At 38.6% G+C, this 20,840-nt stretch overlaps 1 protein-coding gene across 1 annotated transcript; it reads right to left on the bottom strand.

Annotated features, from left to right (window-relative positions):
- Window positions 1-7,833: 7,833 nt before the first annotated feature.
- On the bottom strand, window positions 7,834-20,613 carry CRELD2 (cysteine rich with EGF like domains 2). The gene is made up of 10 exons (XM_068189773.1): window positions 20,357-20,613; window positions 19,270-19,352; window positions 18,255-18,365; window positions 15,935-16,026; window positions 14,740-14,916; window positions 13,441-13,539; window positions 11,759-11,836; window positions 10,901-10,996; window positions 9,945-10,085; window positions 7,834-8,405 (listed from the first exon to the last, which is right to left on the bottom strand). Exons 1-10 carry the CDS (start codon window positions 20,525-20,527, stop codon window positions 8,347-8,349), a joined length of 1,107 nt encoding a protein of 368 aa, XP_068045874.1. The 5' UTR covers window positions 20,528-20,613; the 3' UTR covers window positions 7,834-8,346.
- Window positions 20,614-20,840: the final 227 nt, after the last annotated feature.

Genomic DNA, 20,840 nt, shown 5'->3' with positions numbered 1-20,840 from the left:
TATACTGCCCCTAATGAGTCACCAGCTTTCATCAAGTCATTTGGCTCATGTGGTGCCAGGTTGCAGATTGGTCATAAAAGAGCTTCCATTAGTCTCAGTGCTCTGACAATCCTGGGAGCTCCAGATGCACCAGCAAGAATTCTGAAAAGGTCCCAGGTGTTTCTTGCCACCTCATTCCTATGCTTGTGATCTGCAGAAAACATACAGCTGTAGACAGCAGGAGTAACTGGTGATATAGTTGACTGGAAGAGGAGAAGACTGAAGAACAATGAGGGAGAAACAGTTGTGCTTTAATAATCTTTGTTTCTACACATGAGTAATGACATAAAAATATTTGATTTTTAGAGGAAGATTATGAGCCTTTGAAAATAAAAGTAATGTTTATAGTAAGGTTTTCATCACTCTGTCAAGTTAAATGTGCTTTTGTGCCTTGTACCTTGACTATCATATCACACGAGAGATATGTAAGTTACATATGAAAAACTATTTTTCTTCTTGACGTATTATTTTTCAAATAAAAGATAAAACTCTGTTCCTCTGTTATTTGCTGAATAGACTGGAAATCCATTATCTAATTTTGTAGTTTAACTTGTAGTAACATTGTATACAAATCTGTAATCCACAAGCATACCAACTTTTAAGCTTCCTACGTTATTCTAGTAAATTCATTCTATTAAAGGCAGTAGAACTGTTGATTTGAATGAAAATGGAATGTAAATATAAGACTTCATAGAAAAATGGGATCTAGCTGAGATGGAGGAATTGACTGACAGTCTATTCTCTTGGAAATTGCCTTATGAAACTCAAAAATGACAAGCCCTAATTGCTGCCCTTTGGAAGGAAGATACTCTTGCAGTGACACCATCTGGGGACTGAGAGCTGGAGAGCAACTCTGTGTGCAAAAGCCCTGGGGGTCCAGTGGGCAGTGAGATGAATGTGAGCCAGCAGTGCCCTGGCAGCAGAGATGGCCAGTGGCCTTCTGGAATGCGTTAGAAGGAGCAGAGCCACTAGATCAAGGATTCACAGCAGTGCATGGCAAGAGGGTGAGACACAGCAGGTGTACGTTGGAACGCAGCAGGTTCAACCTGACGCACAGATGAACATTTTGCCTGTGAGAGCAGCTGCCGAAAGAGGACGTGCGGTCTGCATCCTTATGGGTTTTCAAAAGTGGGTAAGGCAACTACTCAGCTCTCACAGCAACCCTGCCTCACCACTTGTTTGGATGAGAGACAACCTGGAGAACCTTCAAGCCTGAATTTCCCCCTTTTTAAGATTGTATTACACTGACAGGATCTTGGTTTGCTGTGCTTTTGGAAAAACAGCAGTGTAGGTTTATTCAACAAAGTATGTGGCCTATTCAAAACTTTCACTAAAGTACAATGAGGCCCATATAATTAAGCACTCACATTTTCAGCCCGTCCCCTCAGTACAGTAACTCGGCGGCAGTAACCTGAGGCAGCCCATGTAACCTGTTCTTGGAAGCGTAAGAGTACCCTCTGCTGGCTTAACACTGAAGTTGTGAAAACCTGCAGCATCATACACTGAAACGGCATGGCAGAGAGAAACTCCTTTTCCTGAGTAGCACAGCTGTGCATCTCTGCATGAGGCAAACAGCTGTGCTGTAGCATTTATCACCTACAAAGGGAATGCCTGAAGCAACATTGCACCACAGGCCACAGAGCTCTTTCCCAAACAACTGGAATTCCAGAGCTGTCCCATTAGAATGACGGCTCTTGTCAAATAGCCTGTAAAGCACCATCTGTGTGAAGAGCTTTAGCCTAAAACAAAACTTATTCTAGGGACATTCTGTTTCTTTTGAACATGAACAGTGTGCAATGAATTGATAACAGAATTATGTCCTAAAAGACACAACAGCTTGTGTCTTAATGACTCATCTTTTCTCCCTTGCAAGTTCATGGGAAGAGTTTATCCAGCTTCTACAGGTCACACTGCAATAAAATTTCTTGTTGAAAAGTTAACAAGAGGTAGGAAGAATTTGTTTTAATCACTGCATATCTTATGATGCATAATGAAAAAAACCTAAAAGTTATTAAGTACTTCAACTGGCATTTGTTTATCTATGACATACAAGTCTACATATACCTATCTATGAAAGTGTTTCTTTATAAACATAAGCATTTTGATGTATAGAAGAGTAAATGAAAACAGGGAGTAGAGATAATTCTTTATTTCCTAATCTAAATACAAAGAAGCTGCTGCTTCAGTCCAGGCTCTTGGCCCCATTATTAAAGAGCTCCAAGAGATTGCCATTGAAGGCAGATACCACACCATCCCTTTCTGGTGGTAGTTTCTGGTCTTCGTTGTTTTAGTGCTTGAAAATGTGACACTGCTTGTTCCAGAAATAAAAAAATAAATAAAATAAAAAAAAAATTAAAGCCAACTAAAAGCATATTTTTTATGCTAAAGGTCAAAGATAAGTCTCAGTTCCCTGAACAGGCTCCTCTTCCATCTTTTGCAAAGCAAAGATCTTTTGGATTATCTTTTGTATCTGTGCATTACCTGAAACAAATGAGGCATAATCACAGCTGCACATGGGAGAGTTCTTGTTTATTGTGCTAGTCATTAAAAGTAATTACTATGAAATTATAATATATTCTGATAGATAAAATAATGTGGAATGATGGAAAATACATTACCTCAGCAATTTTTAAATTAGATACTGCACTTCCAAATGGCACAGAGAGAATTCCACATTGGCAACAGAAGAACAAGATGACCCACAAGGTCTTGCTTGTTAGAATACTGACTAATTTATTCACGTATCTTTTGTTTTGGTCAGCCATTTTTATCTATGAAGAAAAAAAAACAAACCAAGACAAAACAAAAAACCCCCAAAGAACAAAAAACCCAACAAAACAAAACAAAAAAATCCGAAATAAGTAGGACACTTTATTTCTTAGTTTTAAAATATGTATTGATTCTTCCTCCATCTCATTAAAAAAACCAAAAATAAATCAATTTTTTTTAAACTAAGAAATACTAAAAAAAAAAAAAAAAAATCAATGTTTGTTTTGTTTTTAATTACACAGAATTTCTTACAGGTACACAGAATGGGTAAGAATAACAGGATCTGGACCAAATTCCTAGAAGCCACTGAAAAAACCAGTGTGAACCAGAACTGATTTTATTTAAGGAGCTTTTTCTTTTTTCCTCAAGGAAGATAAATTTGCCTAGTCCAAGTATGATATCTATCAAAACTCCCCCAGAGATACAGAAAGATTTATTAAGTTACTGAACACATTATCAACCAAAATGATACACTACGTGGACATCACAATTTCTCAATATGCTTAAAAACACTGACATAGCAGCCCCAATACGTATTTAAAGATCCAACTGTTTTCTGTTTTTCTTCTCTCTTGGATTTACTGTGCACTGTGAATACAGAATTCAGCAACAGAAACACATTCTTCTAGCTGCACAACTTTCCAGCTACTCTCATGCAGTTTCTGCACTAGTGGATGCAGTAAGATGTGAATCATACACATCAAATGCTGTGATGCAAACTGGGGGACAAGTGAGGATTAGGGCATATCTCTAGCATAACAAAGATGACCCTTAGTCCCAAAGAGCCTACAGCCACCCCACAGACTAAGACTGAATAAGAAAGGTTAGATTCAACAAAAAAGCACCATCAAGTAGAGAGACAATATTTTTACCTCAGCAGTAAATCAAGAAATGTAACCAAATACTATTTTGCCTTCAAAGCAGTAGCAGGACCATAACCCTTTATATCAGAATGGTAGACCCGGGCAGTTCAGGCCTCAGCATGAGAGGAAAGCTAAGGCAGACAGTCCTAGACAGAAAGGTCCAAGGCAGATGGTTGATTTTCAGTGATCACTTTCTCCAATCCTGATGTGTGGGAAATCAAGCAAAGGTGGCAGGAAGCTGACAAGAATGAACAACGAGCTCCTGACTAAAGCCATAAAAAGGAACACACAAGGTGGAAATAGTGGCAAGTGACCCAGAAGGAATACAGAGCCACTGTCCTAGCACGAAGGAATGGAACCAAGAAAGCCAAAGCCTGCTTGGAGGAGAACTGGCAAGGGATTTGAAGAGTATTAAGGGCTGCTATAGGCATGTCTGCAGCAAATGAAACCATGAAATTAGACAAGGTGTGAAGCTGCTGAAAGGGACGAGAAAAATTCCATTTTGATGAAAGGAAGGCAAAAAAAAAAAGCACAGGCAGTCGCTCTGAATAACCTCAGAAGATTCCTTTCAGAACAAATAAAATACAATCTAAGGCAAAAATCCATAGCACTCTGACAGAAGACAGAGGGCAGGGAGGGGTACCAGGAGGTCATCTAGGACCATTATGGACAACTGTCCTTTATATTATTGCTACATATGATCCAGAACTTCTTGGATTTTTTAAAGCTTCTATTTTGTTGCTGAGGGTTTTGTTGTTTATTTTTCTCTTGACACATTTTTTTTCAGTTAGTCACTTGTTAAGGCAAACTTGGTGCAGTATTAAAAAAGGTCTGAAAGTAACCTGAAGGGCAGGGTGCACCTCAATATATCCACATAGTGCCACATACACTGAGAGCTTTATGCTAGAAGTGTGATTTGGTGATTTTCACAATTCTTGGTGTTTTTGCAACTTACAAATGTCATTGTTTGACTCTTCAACTGACAACTGCCTGAGTAGTACCTCTCCCATACGCGTTAGGATGATGTATGATCATCTTCATCATCCATAAAAAGAAAAAAGTCCTGTTTATACAGCATATCCCATATATTTTACAGTAATCTGTGTCCTCATCTTGTATATAACTTACAGACTTTGGCAACTTTCCTGAGAAAGAAGATTATGATTTGAACCCTTTCATGTGATCACTGACTCCCTGAATTACCTAAGTCATCAAGTGTTCTGCAAAAGAGAAATCATTTGCCCTGTTTAGGAATGGATATCACATTTTGAAAAGAACCCAGTGTCTATTACAGACATGTTGGGAATTCACATCAAAGAAAATATTCAGTATTATGTGCCAATGTTTAGCTGAAAACATTTCAGCACATACCTTGACTTCTAATTTTAGGCACTGCAGGATTGTCGTATTGGTGCTGCATACTCAAAACTGCTTTCCTGGTCTTATTTAGAGCTTTAATTGAAACATGAAGGTCTCTAAGTTTGCTTGCTCCTGGAAAGTGTTTCTGGACTTTCTGTGGAATCCAGCTATCACATACAAGAGAATACTGTCCTTTCAAGTGCCTAGATACATTATTGAGTACTATTTCCCATGGCAAAAAACCACTTAGTTTTAGGTCAAGAAACCCCAAAATAGTAGCAAGACAATCTAGGAAAAGGGATGCTGCTTCCAGTTTGGTACCAGAGTTTGAAGTTTACAAAATAAATCATAGGTGTGGGTCTAAAAGTTCACCTTGGTACTTATTACAGAAGTACCTACCACTTCGCCAACCAACCTGCCAGTAAGCAACACTTCACTGAGGCACAAATCTTGTTTGTTGGTTTTCTCAGACCACTTCTGAAGTATTTACCAACATATTTGTATAGTTGGACATGAGACCTGTTCATCCAGACAACCCTAAGCACAAACTCTTGTACCACATAACCAGATGTTCTCACAACGCAATGAAAAATTTAATGGGAACTGCTCACTTTCTTTTAGCACCAGAATATTAACATATACTGTAGAATGTATTGATAGTATGGATTGGCTTGGTTAAAAAAATGCACTTTACCTTCATTGCCAGTTTCTTCTAATCAGTTCAAATCCTACTCCTCCATACCCCACATTCTGATTATAAAGGGCAAAACCCAAGACAACTCAGAATCCAATCCCCACTGTATTCAAGGCAGAGGGGGGAGAAAAGATTAAGTTCAGTCAAAACAATTTTTAGTTTCAACTTCTAAAATGGAGCAGTAATTACAGTCTGAAGAAGTAAAAGGAGAACACAGAACTAAACAAGGGAACTAACTCTTTAAAAACTCAGCATCAAGAGGGCAGAAAACAGCAGCATAGTACTAAATATTTATCACATACATATCATGGCCAATATTCCTTCAGTGAGAGCTCTAAATATTTGAATTCACCTTTCTGGTCTCCACAATAATTTAATGCAGAGCAATATGTGCCTATATTTGGTGGCAGGAGAATGGGAGAATTGAGACTAGAATATTAGTGACTCATAATACCCAGGCACTACATCTGTATGTACAACATTCTGATTGATGGTTCAACTCTAGTAGTCTGTAGTTAAGAACCTCATCAGGTATCCCCCAGAGTCCCAAGTAAGTTGAAAGGAACTTAAGAGTAGCAAGTTCTTCTTCATAGGGAAGCATTATTTCAGGCTTGGAACATTAATAAAGAGTTTGTACTGGACAGACAATTCCCTTGAGTGTGAGTTGATGGTAGTTTCTAAACAGTACCAACATTTCCTGTTATGATTAACAACCATTCATACCACAACCTGCAACACCTGGGAGTTAAATGTGAGTAACATAGAGAAGCTACGCTCCTGCAGGATCCTTAGGGACTAACACTACTGTAACTGGCTACACCTGTACTAAAAAACCCTAAAATCCTTGAGTTGTATTCCATGTGCCTCCCAAACTGCCTACTTTTTCCTCCCTTTGATTTAGTACTCCTCAAATGCAATGCCTACCCTCCAACTTGCAAGATTTTGTGGCAAATACGCCCATCTTTGACAATTATAGCTGAGAAAGCACTGAAGATTTCATATTCTGACTGGCAAGTTAAGGAACATCTAGATACAACAGTTAAAGAAAACTGTTAGAGATACCTTAATACCACTAGGTATTTAAACTACCATGCACAAGATCAGTTTATACAGCTTTTAACATAAGAATTCAACAGAATGAGATTTTGTACAATATTCACCTAGGTATCTCTCACACATACAAATCATCCATGCACTGTTCATAAACTGAACTGTGACTTAGCTTGAACAAAAGTCTTCAGAACTATATAGAAGTTCTGATATAGAAGCAGTCTGATCTTTACTGCTTAGCAGAATAGATCAATCCTATTCATAAGCCTTTTTATGTCCCCTTACCTTAGAGTCCTGTTTGAAACTTCGTAATTAAGCCTAAACTGTGCTCTTCTTAGCTGTATTCTACAACCCGCTGTATCCACCATCACAATGTATTCTAAACTTTACTCACTTCCACCAGACTGTACGTGGATGGTCCTTATCTTATTTACAGCTGTGATAGTCCTACAGGATATATCCATTTCAGCTCTTATACTTGCCAATCAAGCTTAGAGACAACACATAGGAAGTTGTATCTATGCTATGCTTATAAGCTTTCCTTCTGAAATGGCACAAGTTACAAGATGAAAAATTGATAGTAGCATGCTTGCTCTCCAGTAGACAGGCAGCTATTACACACAGCAGTAGCTTGTAGTGAAAGTCCTGTATTCATCGATTCTAGAGAGCACTCACATACTAACTTAGAGCCATTGCAGGCACGTGTTAGCCAAACCTACTTTTCATCACCTTCTAAACTAGTTTACATAGTTGATGCAAGTATCTGTCAGAGAGACCTGTTTACCTGTTTTTGAAAAGTTAAGTTGACATAATTCTTCCTTTAGAGAAAAGTGTGTGTGAGAGAGAGGAGAGGTTGGGTTGGGGTTTTTATTTAATGTATATTCCAATACAACTGAGTGCTAGAATTCAGTGCTGAAGTGAAATACAGTTTACAAGGTTCTGGGGTTTTGTTTTTTTGAGAGTCGTTTGGGTTGCTTTTGTGTTTTTTTCACTGACTTAAAAGAAAAACAGGCATGACAACACATCAAGGTATTAACATCTTAAAAATTTTAAGGCACATTCCAACAAAATACACTTTTATTGAATGGAATATTAGGCATTCTATTTTGTTTAAGGGAACAGTGCTTCCCTCCCCCCAGAGAGACTCCCTTTGACAATTTCCAAAAGCTGTATTTCAATTACAGAAATATTTCTCATGATTAGAAACAACAAACTTCAGTCTAAATTTTCCTTGAATTATGAAGTGCAACTAAATTCTTCCAGAAGATAACAGTTTTCAGTAGGCACTGGAATGAGAAGCCTGCAAGTTGTTTACAGTTGCTGGGTACAGTGTTATGTTCATTCAAATTTTATACTAACCCATCTAGAGTGTTGTTTTTGAAGAATTATATAAAAAGTGGGACTTAAGAATAAAGAAATGCAGCTTAAAGAGCAGGTTGTCACCATTTTAAAAAAAAAGTCTTAATGGCAACCTGCATATTTCATACCACTTCCACAGTATGACAGTTAGCAGAGGCTTAGTCCAATAATTTAAAACTTTAGATAGGAATGTCTTTTGGTTCTGAATGCAGATCATAAGTCAATATGTTCAGTATGTGAAGGCTCAGTTGTTTCACTCTCTACTTCCTCTCCTGTGAAGTTAAATAGCACAATTAGAATACAAATCTATTATCAATTATATATATAATTAATTATATATCTAACTGTGATTTTTGAAATTAGGATTTTTTAAAGAGAAACCCAAATTAACATATTTATCAAGACCAGAAAAGCAATTAAGCCATATATAACACCTACGTGCACCATTCTCCTAACCTAAGCTTGTACTTATTTACTACATGCCAACAACATTTTTCAAATCAATTGGTATTATACTATTAGTGGAAGGAAAAAAAAATCAGCACAGGCATTTCTGTTCTAGGCTTTTGTTTTCAGCTATTCACAGTGAATTTCCTCCTTTCCACATATCCTGTCAGTAGTAGTTTCAGTATTTGAAAAAGTAGGGCAAGTCTTACTCAGAATTGTTTTTATAGTACAAACTGCTCAGTTCAGATGTTAAAAGAACTTGTAGAAAAGCAGAGCAATTTTATAACATTGGGAAATGCATTATCTAAACAAAAAAAACTAAGCCAATTTGTCAAGCTTTTATTTTACTTTTAGTCTCAAAATGTCAGACCACATTAACAAAGGTAGTATCTGATACCCTGCATATCTGTATCAGAGAAGTATATAACTGGTTCTATAGGACTAATAACAGCGAGCACTAAAAGGAATGAACTGAGTGGCCTTGAGCAACACAACATCCATCATTACAACTTTTTAGTACAAGACGAAAAATCAGTCTTGGGGATGGAAAAGGGAGGACAAAAAAAAACCCACCCAAACAAGCTAAGAAGTAGAAAGAAAAGGTATGAAATTAGGTGTCGCTCATCTATTCTCCTACAGCTGTTATTGCAAAATAATCCCATCTTTCTCTTTGGAATTGTAAAAGAGGCCTAGATGGAGTAACAGAGCATTTAATGTATGTACTTCTGTACATATGTGTCAATACATCCTAGAAAAAAAATGATAGTTGAATTTTTTGACGCAAGTTATAATTTAAGTGAAGCTAAACTGTTCCCTATGACTGACAGATGGATGTCTTCCCCATTTTCATCTTAACGCCAGCTCTGGCACTTACATGATCACAAAATAAACACATTCAGCTTTTTTATCCAGCAAAAAGAATTTGTAATTATTTTTTCAATTTGTAATTTTCGGAGATTTCAATGAGTTGAAGATTGCATGCAATCAGACAAACCCTTAAGTCACTACAAGTAATGATAAAGGAAAGAAGTGGGGAGGACAAGCTCATTTTTATGACAGCAGATATTTGCTAGCCCATTTTATGTAAAAGTGCCAGACCCTTAAGTGACTTAAAAACACAACCTTGAGTTAAGCAAAAATGTAGCAACACAAGAAGAGAATGTTTAAAAACATAAACTATCTTTAGGCAAAAACACACACATCAGAGTGTGGCCTACACTATAAACTATTGATACAGACCATAGCTGTGTGAAGATGAGAAATAATATAGAGGGACTTACAAGTAACTAGACCCTTAGACTTACATAAAACTCCAAGTTGTTGATACAGCATATTTTTTAAATTGTCCCTGAAAAGCTACTTACCTGGTTTTACAGTTTGAACACATGTTCCATCCTTATCTTCAAACCCTTCTGAACATACACACTTGTAACTACCTGACGTATTAACACAGTCTTGATTCTCTTTTGTGCAGACCTTTTCAGGAAGGTTACATTCATCTACATCTAGAGATAGCACAGGGAAAGAAAGAGTCCACTGCTGTTATTTTGTTATAAACCTTATTTGTGCTCAGTCATATAAACAAAAGTCTATTCAAATATGAAAAACACTGAGGAGCAGAATGCTGCTGCAAGAGATTTGATTCTTCATGATTTGGACTGTTTCAAAGTTATTCAGATAACACTCAGTACTATTGTTTTTTAATGTTTTGCAACATGTATGGATAAATGTATTAAGTAGTTACGTTTGTCACAATTAGGCAATTTGTCTTGACCTACTGAACATCTCCCCCACAGTCATTTTCTATTTATGCCATCAAAGTATAGCTAAAGGGAACAGAGCTTGTAAATACTACATCATCACAGTTAACAGCTACTTCAGATTATGCATATGTCTTGTTCTTTCCCACAGAAGAAGTCTAATTTCAAGTTATAATTCACTAAGAATGAATATCATTTGAATTTGGACATTGATGGATTATCACAATGCCTGCCTTTCTGCTACAAAATGAATAGAAACACAGATCTGACAAAGTGGTAAGTAACTGACAAAAGACTCATGTAGCTGTTTCCTGAAGCTACTATAAAATACCTTATTCCTTTGTACCAGTGATTCACTTTAAGTCTTGTCAAGCTTATCAGCTCAGTAACAAAGTAATTTATTGAAAATGTCTTTGCAGCTAATATCAGAACGACTGGATTCACTTCGACAGGCATGAAAGCTGAAGCACACAAATGTGAATGCACTTATGAGCTCCTCAGTATGGCTAACCAAGAGTGAGCTAACTAGCATTCTACCAGGTACTGCTAAATCCACCAACCTGTACACGTCTCATCTTCCTTCACATATCCAGATGCACAGGTCTTACATTTTTCAGAACCTTCTCCCGTGCAACCTACACAGCTGGCATCACATGCTAAAGATAAAATATTTTATGCATAAAAAAATTGTGTATCTGGGGTTTAAAATACTACCTTTAAAGTCAGACAGCTTACCCACACAAAGAAATCACAGAATGGCATGGGCTGGAAGTTGACCTTAAAGATCATCTAGCTCCAACCCGCCTGCCATAGGTTGGATGCCTTTCACTAGACCAGGTAGCTCAGAGTTCCATCCAACCAGTCTTTGAACACATCCAGGGACAGGGCATTCCTAACGTCTCAGGTCCACTGCCTCAACACCCTCATAGTAAAGATTTTCTTCCTAATATCTAATCTAATCTATTTCAGCTTGAATCCATTCCCCCTTATCTTGTCTACCACATGCCCTTGTAAAAAGTCCTTCTCCATCTTTGTTGTAGGTCTCTTTAGGTACTGAAAGGCTCTGGAGCCTTCGCTTGCTCAGAATGGACAATCCCAGCTCTTTCAGCCTGTCCTCATAGGGGAGGCAACCCTCTTGATCAAGATTTTCACAGCTGTCCTCTGGACCCACTCAGGCAGGTCCATGCCTGCCTCATGTTGGAGGTCTCAGAGCTGGAGGGTCTCACAAAAGCCAAGGAGAAATAACCAGAAATCTCTTGTTTTGCTCATACAATAGGTCTAAAGCCTCATCCTCCCCGTGCCCAGTGAGGATCAGACCACACTGTACCAAATATCCATCAGGCATTTTCTAAGCATAACCTCTAGCATTAGTTTAGTATTCTAGACAGTACAATACAACAGGAAGATTGAAAAGAAACCTTTGCATGAGAAAGATCCATCTGTGTTCAAACAATACTGGTGATCTTTGCAAGGAGAAGCAGCACATTCATCTAAATCTGAAGATAAAAAGTGACAAGTTACCTAAAATAGTAGTTATGATTAAATAGATTAATACTTGATAGATTAATAGATTAATACTTGAATGCTATTGAGAATAGTTGCAATGAGTTTGTGGTCAGGTATGCAACATGGTACACCCAGAACCAGCACAGTAACATACACTGTTTTGTTCAGCTTAAACCTGTATTAGAAAATCAAAACTGATCCTCATATGCTTTGTGATGACAATAAGAGACGTATCAGAAATTCAAGAGCTCAAACTAAATAAACTTCAGGATACCTGCAATCCCTGCCATTTTCAAGTCATGCATTTATGCAAATATCATAACAAACAAGCAGACACACTATTGTTCTAGAATACTATTTTCTCCTGTACCCCTACATTACCAAGTTACAGAGCTTTTTATATGACTAAAAAACTATACTACTGCACACACATGCACCTCTTGGTATTCTACAGAAAGCAAATTGAAGCAAATCAAGTTATGATTAGGACCAGTCAGACTGAAAACCAATTCTACTGCAGAGTTAAAACATGCAAGCCTTATGATTTTAAGGAAAGGGTGCAACAGTATTTCATTAAAAAATTCAAACAAAGAAAGGTTATTTCAGTCCCTTTCTTCCTGTCATTGTTGTCACTCTCATCCTGTTGCTGCACCCATCATTCCTACTGATTACTCAATTGATTTATAGTTCATTAGTGGCAATAATTATCTGGAAAAAAACTCAGCTGTACAGAAGACAGTACCAAAGCATCTTAAAAACGCCCTGGGAGTGCTCAGTAGTTGCCTAAGCAGGTTAGTGCAAGAGCTGTAATTCAAAACCAGTTCTCACTGGCACTTTGAAAAGGAAGCAGTGTTCACATAATTTCAAAGACACTGTTTCTGGGCATTTTGTTAGAGGTGTTTAAAGGGTCAAATTCAACCACTAAAACAGAATGTGTTACTCTCCCCTAATGCATTCCTGCACTGGGAGTATTTTTAGTATTCACATTTTTCCTGTATTCACATTTATCTCCTTGTAAGCGAACTTAAATGCTAAGACAGAAACAGGTAAGAGATTAATGGAAGCACTGAGCTTGATGTCTCTTGGTATTTCTGTCCAACAACAGGAAAAGTTAGCATGTATGGCTTTTAGTGAAGTGTTTGAACTCTGTTAGGGTTGAGCATTTACAACAAAGTTATGTGAAGGTAAATGTGCAATTAGTACAAAATATGTAGTTTACACAAATCTTCTACTAATTGACAGAATAGCTTAAGTCAAGAGCAGGACATTGTTTAGCATTCAAATAAACACCAAGAAAACTCAAGTCCAGAAAGAAACACCCCACTTGCTGCTCTATGAATTCCATTAAACTAAAAAGACATACAATGAACAGAATGATAAAACGTAACTGTCATCACCAGGCAATCAGTGGTGAGAAAATACTGCTTTCCTGCAACATGAAGTAAGTTAGGAAGAGAGAGACTAATAAAACTGTAGAAATCTAAACTGACAGATCATTTCCATAAAATAAAATAAGATTTGGAAGTGATGCCATCTAATCTTACTAGCCAGTGTTACTACAAAACCTGTTTGAAGTCTGCCAAGCATTACTCACCCACACAAGCTCCATCTTCATTTTTAATCCAGCCTTCTTTACAATCTTGGCAGTCCTTGTTACTTGAACCAGTACAAGTCTTACAGGCAGCATGACAGGCTGAGAGGAGAAAACTTTGTTGAGAGATACCAAGACAAGTTTGGGCACACAATCTCTCAGACAAAACTTTATTTAGGATTCAGTGGAAGCCATCATTTTTATCAGCTTGAAACTCCCATTCACCAGACACCACCTCCATAAGATCAAGATTTAATTCAGAAACATGCAGCTATCTGACCAAAACAACTGCAAAATACCAACAGAAACCAAACCTAGCAATTACAGTTATTTGCACCACTGAGAACACTGCCATGAAATTCTAGTGACTAGAAGTGACAGGTCCAATTTCTAAAATATTTGGAAAGAGGAGATCAGGACAGCAAACTTAGCTCAGCTCCTCAAGGCTGGGACATGATTTTAAACATCAAACTCAGCACTTCTTTACCAAATGAATCCTCACACAACTTATATTAGCAACTAGCTATGAGAGCAATGTGTGAAGTGATTTAACTCTGAAGATCTTCAGAAGGTACTAGAAATCCAGCTGTATATACATATTGTATACATATATATATATAACATGCATATATAACATACCCTCTGCAACATTTGTATGTTATATATTGTCATCTAAAACAAATCATAGAGAAGAATTACAACATAACAAGATAAAAAAAAATAAAAAACAACAACACAACAATATAGACTATTTAAAAACAATCTTATTAGACCCCAGACACAGGATGCAGTTGTTGCAGAATCTCATCAAGGGTCTAAGAAGAACTGAAAATCTGATCAATGCAAAATTTTACTCCTATGACCTGACTTTGTTTCAAAATTAAACTTAGGCATATCTAACTGGAATCTAAGTAGTTTGCAGTACAGATTAACTGTTTCCATTTATTCCATTTAAGCTCATCTGAGACATGAGGAAACCTTAACATTTAAAGAAGTCTAGTATGTAGTAATTTCAGCTCAAGATTTTAACAGCACTTTGGAAGCAGAGAAGCAAAGTTTTTTATGAATTCTGCTTCTTCTTCTTAAAGCAGAAAAAAACAATTTCAAAACCAAGGGCAATGTGAAAAGATGACTTAGCAAAATCTTAGAATTCCATTAAAATGACTGACATGTCTCTTATACTTAAAGCTGACCAAACTGTGTTTTGTTTCTCCATTTGTTAGTTTCAAATTTTTCTAGTTTTGCTTGCAAAAAACTGAGGAAGTAACACAAAGATAGAATCATGTGTTAAGACTTTGTTACCTGTACAAACAGAATGTGTCTCATTTCTCAAGGAACTGAAGTAACCACTAGAACAGTCCAAACAAAACTGTCCTGTATACTCCTTCTTACAGCTACATGAGCCATCTCCACCTCGGGTACCATCACCATCACAGTGGCCATTTCCATGGCAAGGTCTTTCTGAACCACCATGACAAGCTAAAAAAGGATCAAACATATTTTTAAACCAGATGCTTAAGGAAATAACTTTCTACTCTCAGATACAAGCACCCAAACTGCCTCTCTCTTCACAGAAAATAAAATAAAAATTAATTTTAAAATATCAGACTAAAGCAGGATATAATTTCCAAGAGTCTTTTTCACCCTTGAGAGTAACCAAAAGTTTTGCAATAAGACAATGATTAATAATATATTCAAGTATAAGGGAAAGTCAAAACAATCTCCAGGAAAGTTCAATTATCAATTTGATTTTAGGTAAAGACCATGGCTCAAAATTTTATTTATTTTCCCAGCTTCCTGGATAAAATTGGTATCTTTATTTTTTCTGGATCTCTGAGAAGGCTAATATTACATTTGTAAAAATCTACCAGCTATCATTTAGATCAATATAGGAAATGAGGACTTCATTTTTACCAATATATTAAGTGGCCAAAATCGATCTCTTTAATAACGTGCAAAGTTTTAGAGATTTATACATTTTACCAGCTTCAGATATCTCTCATCACTTTTGCAGAGACCTTACTTTTACCTCCCACCTACTTTTACCCAATTTTTCTCATTGCCTTTTTAACTGACCCTCAGTGGCAAGTTTCTTCATTTAAACCCCAGCAGCATTTGGGTTGTTTTACTCTTGAAACTGGTCAAGGATTCTTGTCTACACAGATTCTGCAAGGCCACCTAAACAACAGACTTCATGTTACAGACAGCCTTTAAGGATGGGTCAGGTGTGGATATTAGCATCAGATTGATTGTTTCTGCACATCTTGGTACCCTTGACAGTTTAGTACATTACTACATGCCCAGAAGACTTTTTATTCAGGCAGGATATTCACAAGGTAACCACTTAACTATGAGGCAGAAAGCAGATACATACTACACAGCAGCCTGTGTCTCATACAAAATATTATATATCATGTATTTGTCTGTGACAATAAAGACTGAAACAAACAGGTAAAAAAACTGTATTTGCTACTGAATTTTTCAGAAGAAAAATTACCAAGGCAATCGGGTCCATAAGTTCCAGCAGGGCAGCAAACTTCTATTGTTTCAATGCAAAACCACTTAAACAAATCTGGATACTTCTTCTTTCTGTATATGAAAGACATTCATTTACAAACAAAAGGAACAAAGATTCTTTAAAAGCCAGCTCACACAACTGATCCAGCACAACACAAGAGAGAAACCTCTTGCACATGACAGATTAGAAACCAAATTCTTCTGAAGATTTCAGGAATCAATTTCTAGAAGATGTCCTCCAACTTGAAAACCTACCTTTAAAATACACCACTATTAACAAGCTGTACTCAAATTTTATAAATTATATTTAAGAAAAAAGTGAAATAAGAGCAACAAATAAAATCAATTCTTCTCCATACATGTACACAGGCCATTTTTCAACACCTTACTTTTAGAGAAGGTTTATATACAGTTTACACAGTCTTACTTATGTCTTTCTCTTATAGATAACTTCTGTATCTTTATCTCAAGTATACAGAAGATAGTCTGGAAGAGTTGTTAACATTTGTTCATATTATTGGCTACTTGATGATTGGGTTAAAATTTCTCCTTTTTTTAGCATTGATCAAGTATTATTTTACCAAACATTTTTAAAATTAAGAAGTTAGTTGTGTGCTACTTGAGCACAAGCACACAACCCCAATTAATTGAGTCCACTCCCTGCTCTTCTCAGTACTTCCTACACTAAATTATGTGAGCAAGAGTGTCCTCCAGATGATTCCTGAACACTTGACAGGCTTGGTGCTGTGAGGAACCTGTTCCAGTGATCAACCACCCTTTATGTAACAACTTGTAAAAAATGCCTAAGGTACTCATGGGCAAAGAAACTGTCTTTGGAAACTACCACAGAAACTGAATGACATTTGGATACTGCAGGTTAAAGAAAGAAAGGCAAACAATCAATTGCATGCACTCAAAAGGTCTATTAAATACAGAAACTTTCCAAAACCCAATGTATTCTGTGAATGGTTTTGATTATTTTAAGAAGTTTACTATGCCAAATTTTCTAGTTTCCAGTTTTGCAAATTTTAGCCAAATTAAAGATTCTGGGTTGCATAGTTTACCTTTCTGGAAGACATGTCCTATGAGGAGCACCTAAGGACTTTGTGCTTGTCTAGAAGGAGGTGGAGGGGGTAGCCTCATTGCCCTCTGCAGCTTCCTAAGGAGGGAAAGGGGAGAAGGAGGTGCTGGTCTCTGCTGTATTTAATGACAGGACACAAGGGAAGGGTCCACAGCTGCACCAGGAAAGGTTTAGACTGGACATTAGGAAACATTTCTTTACCAAGAGGGTGATCAAACACTGGGACAGGTTTCCTAGAGAGGTGGTGGAGGCCCAAAGCCTATCAGTGTTTTAGAGGTGTTTGGATAATGGCCTTAACAACATGCTTTAACTTTTGATCAGCCCTGAAGCAGTCAGGCAGCGGGACTAAGTGATCATTTTAGATTCCTTGCAAGTGAAATATTCTGTTTTCTGCTCTGCTATTCTACTCTATTCCCTTCACTACATGTTACCATATAAACAACACTGCATAGTTAGGTAAAAGGATAAAGCAGTCATTTAGAAGAAAGAGTATCAAAAAGCCTTATCCAGTTGTGAAACATTTAATGGCAGTTCACTCTCTTGTATTCTAGCTAATTAGGAGTGCTGACAGTCTAAATTAGTGAAAAATACTTAGAAGAAATGTGATTTGGAACTAAAAAACCCAAACATTAAGAAATCTAAATGGTACACTGCCATCCATGCACTAATAATATTTATGACTGCTATACAAAAAGCTTAGCTATAGCACAAATCCCAGTCTAGCTTAAAATGCAGGTAGAAAAGTCAGCTGCTACTCTATCATCCGCAAAAGATCTAACTTCTACCCTGACTAGCACCAACTATTTTTTTGATTGCCAGGAGAACAAAATGTAGCGTCAGGGAAACAGCAAGCAATTAAAAAACCCACAAGAGCCAAAGAGCCTTTTGAAGTTTTGTGACAAAAGAAAACAAATAAGGGACTAAATTTCAAAATTTTCCAATGTTGACACCCTACTGGTAACTAAGTAGACAGTGTATAAGAAACAAGTGTAGATGCTTTGTTGCAACACTGTTGGAATTGAAAATCAAAAAGAACATAGTATAGCAGCACATGATACTAAAAGTTAGCCTGAAACCAGCTGCACCCAGTGGCAACCCTTGAAAGACAACGAATAATTGCCCATACTGCTATTGTTCAGGTACAAGATTAAACATTATTAGTTCATCCTCTTAGATAATTTATTCACACAAAGATCTCCACCAAGAAAATGATACTTACAATTTGAACCACCATTTTTCTATAAGCTCTTCATGTTCTTCTACCATGTTGTTACATTCAAAGTTACTACTGTCACACAGATTCTCTATGATCTCTACGAGACGAATTTCACTACAAGCAGAGAAGGAAAACTGTAAATACAATTTAAATGTTCAATACAACTCAAGACCTGACAGAGCAGCCAGACTTCAGTGAGAATATTTCATCAGTTTATGGGGTGCCTTGAATTAGTTTCAAAACATACCAAATATCAGAGCAAAGAACTAAAAAACATTACTTCAGTCAAAAAAGAAACCCAAACCCAGAATAGTGACCACAAGAATGTTGTGACTTGCTTGCATTTACTATATTTCTAGATTGTAGGTTTGATAGATTTTTAGCTTCCCAGAAGATTGGAGTGCAATACTTTAATGTTCAACAATAAATTTAATGTATTTTTATTTGACACAAGCATGTGAATCTCACAGTAACATCTCAGTGCTCCAACTAAGATAAAAAATGAATTTGAAATGCAGAAGAAAGGTATCAGGTTGCTTTTCTCCATGGTTGACCAGATGTGCATACAGTAATCTGCCTTTTCTTTGGCACTGAAACAGTGACAACTCAAGGGAGAAGATATTGCTTTAATTCTAAATCAAGTATTTCAGTACTCTGTACCTTTTATGACTAGCTATAAAATATTGACCATTATTTAGATTCATTAAGACTTTATTGGTAAATAGAAAAACAAAACTACTATGACTAATAACAGAAATAATTTTAGTTTTTTTCAGAAACAAGGCGAATAGAGGCAATAATAAGGCATTTGAGTCTTTACTATAGTCTTTAGATTACAATGTTATGTAACATTATAATCATTAAGAATTTAAGGTTTGGACAAGAGAAATCTCAGATGCCAAGTTCAATATTTAAGTTCCAAAAAACAATGGTATATTGAAGTGAACACAAAATGCAGTTGAATGAGAACACAGTGAACACAAAATGCAGATGAATGAGAAGTACCGAGACAGCTCACCTAGACTCATACTTTGACAGCGTCTTCTCTTCCCAAGCAGTGTTCCCACCACCAAAGTTTTTTTTAGCTGTATCTGCCAAACCCTACAAATAAAAAGCACCAGAAATTACATAGGGTTTGTTTCTAACAAAAATTAAGGGCAATAACAAATGCTTATACAGAAATTATGAAAAGCACCATGTATAAACTACAGTAGAGCTCTCAAGCTGCTGATCAAATTCCTGAGCGAAAGCAACAGCTAACGACAACACAAAAAGTGAGAAAGTGTATGTTACAGCATAACGTGATTAAATTTTCCTAATGCATAAACAAAGCCATGTTACACTCTTGATTTACAAAAAAACCTCTATGCATGTATGAAATGCATGTATTTACACCCTTCTCCCTCAAGTTCTCAGGAAATTTATTACTTATTATCATTTGGACAGAACCTTTACTTCATTCGGTTTTGATAACAGCCCGGTCTGCACCAAGTTGTAAGCTAAGCACCCAACCGTACAACAGGGCGATCAGCACAGCTGTCCCCAGTCACAGCCAATGCCACCAGACGACACCTGGCAGAAAACCCCGCAGTTCAAGTGACCTGGCGAGCCTGCAGCAGCCGATACGCGTATGGAGAGCACAAAGCACCGGTCACCGGGCGGAGCAGCCCTTCTTTGCCGGCGCAGAATTTACTATGCCACAAAGTGGCAACAGACAGTGAAGCGGGACGAAGCTTTCCACCAGCACTTCCCATAGTGCCAGCCTTTTTACACAAAAAGCACCAAAACACCTTTGGCGGCAGAGATGGAGATGGAGGAGCTCTGCCACCCATCCGCCTCGGCGCTGCCAGCGCTGCTGGAGCGGGACCCGCCGCTGCTCCATCACAGGGCGGCTCCAGCGGCGGCTCTCCCGATGCGCGGCCTCTGGGCACACCGCCGGCCGGACCCGCGCCGCGCCCGCCGGCGCTGCCCGGCCATGGGGCCGGCGCTGCCCCTCGGCGCCCGCCGCAGGCGCGGAGCCAGCTACGCCGCTGCTCGACCCCGCCGGGAGCCCCCACGCACCCGTGACCCAGCACGGGGCCGTCCGCCCGCACCCCGCGGCCCACCTGGTTGAACCTGTCCACGATGCCCCGGCAGGTGGAGCACGCCAGGCGCCGCCGCTCACCGGCGCCGCTCACAGGCAGCGACAGCAACAGGGCGGCACAGAGCAGCACGGCCAAGACCACGCGAGACGGTCGTGGCGCGGGGCCCGGGCGCGGAGAGGGGCCGGGCCCCATGGCGAGGGCGCGGGACCCCTGGACGCGGAGCGGGGCCGCCCCAGCCGAGCCCCCTCAGCAGCGGCGGCCGCGCTGGCCCCGCCCCGGCCCCGCCGCCGCCGGCCCGCGAGCTCCATTCAGATTTCCGCGTCAGCCCCACGCGCGCACCGGCCGCGGGCGCTCGTTGGTCGAGGCGGCGGAGCGAAGGGACGTGGTCCAATCAGCACCCGCCACGCTCCGGACCAATGGGAGCCCCCCGCGTGCCCAGGGAGCCGGGCGGGGGGCGGGGCAGAGCTCTTGGGGAGCGCGTCGCCGCCATCATGAGAAAGGGCAG

Source organism: Anomalospiza imberbis, chromosome 5 (assembly GCF_031753505.1).
Source record: "Anomalospiza imberbis isolate Cuckoo-Finch-1a 21T00152 chromosome 5, ASM3175350v1, whole genome shotgun sequence".
NCBI lineage: Eukaryota > Metazoa > Chordata > Aves > Passeriformes > Viduidae > Anomalospiza > Anomalospiza imberbis.
The sequence above is the reverse complement of the archived record's forward strand: the minus strand, read 5'-3'. Positions and strand labels throughout refer to the sequence as shown.

Coding starts and splice junctions, on each gene's coding strand:
- CRELD2 (XM_068189773.1), bottom strand. CDS start 20,527: ATGGGGCCCGGCCCCTCTCCGCGCCCGGGCCCCGCGCCACGACCGTCT. Junction 14,917..15,934: donor TTATGGACCCGATTGCCTTG/GTAATTTTTCTT, acceptor ATCCTTTTTTAG/CTTGTCATGGTGGTTCAGAA. Junction 13,540..14,739: donor GACACATTCTGTTTGTACAG/GTAACAAAGTCT, acceptor TTCTCCTCTCAG/CCTGTCATGCTGCCTGTAAG.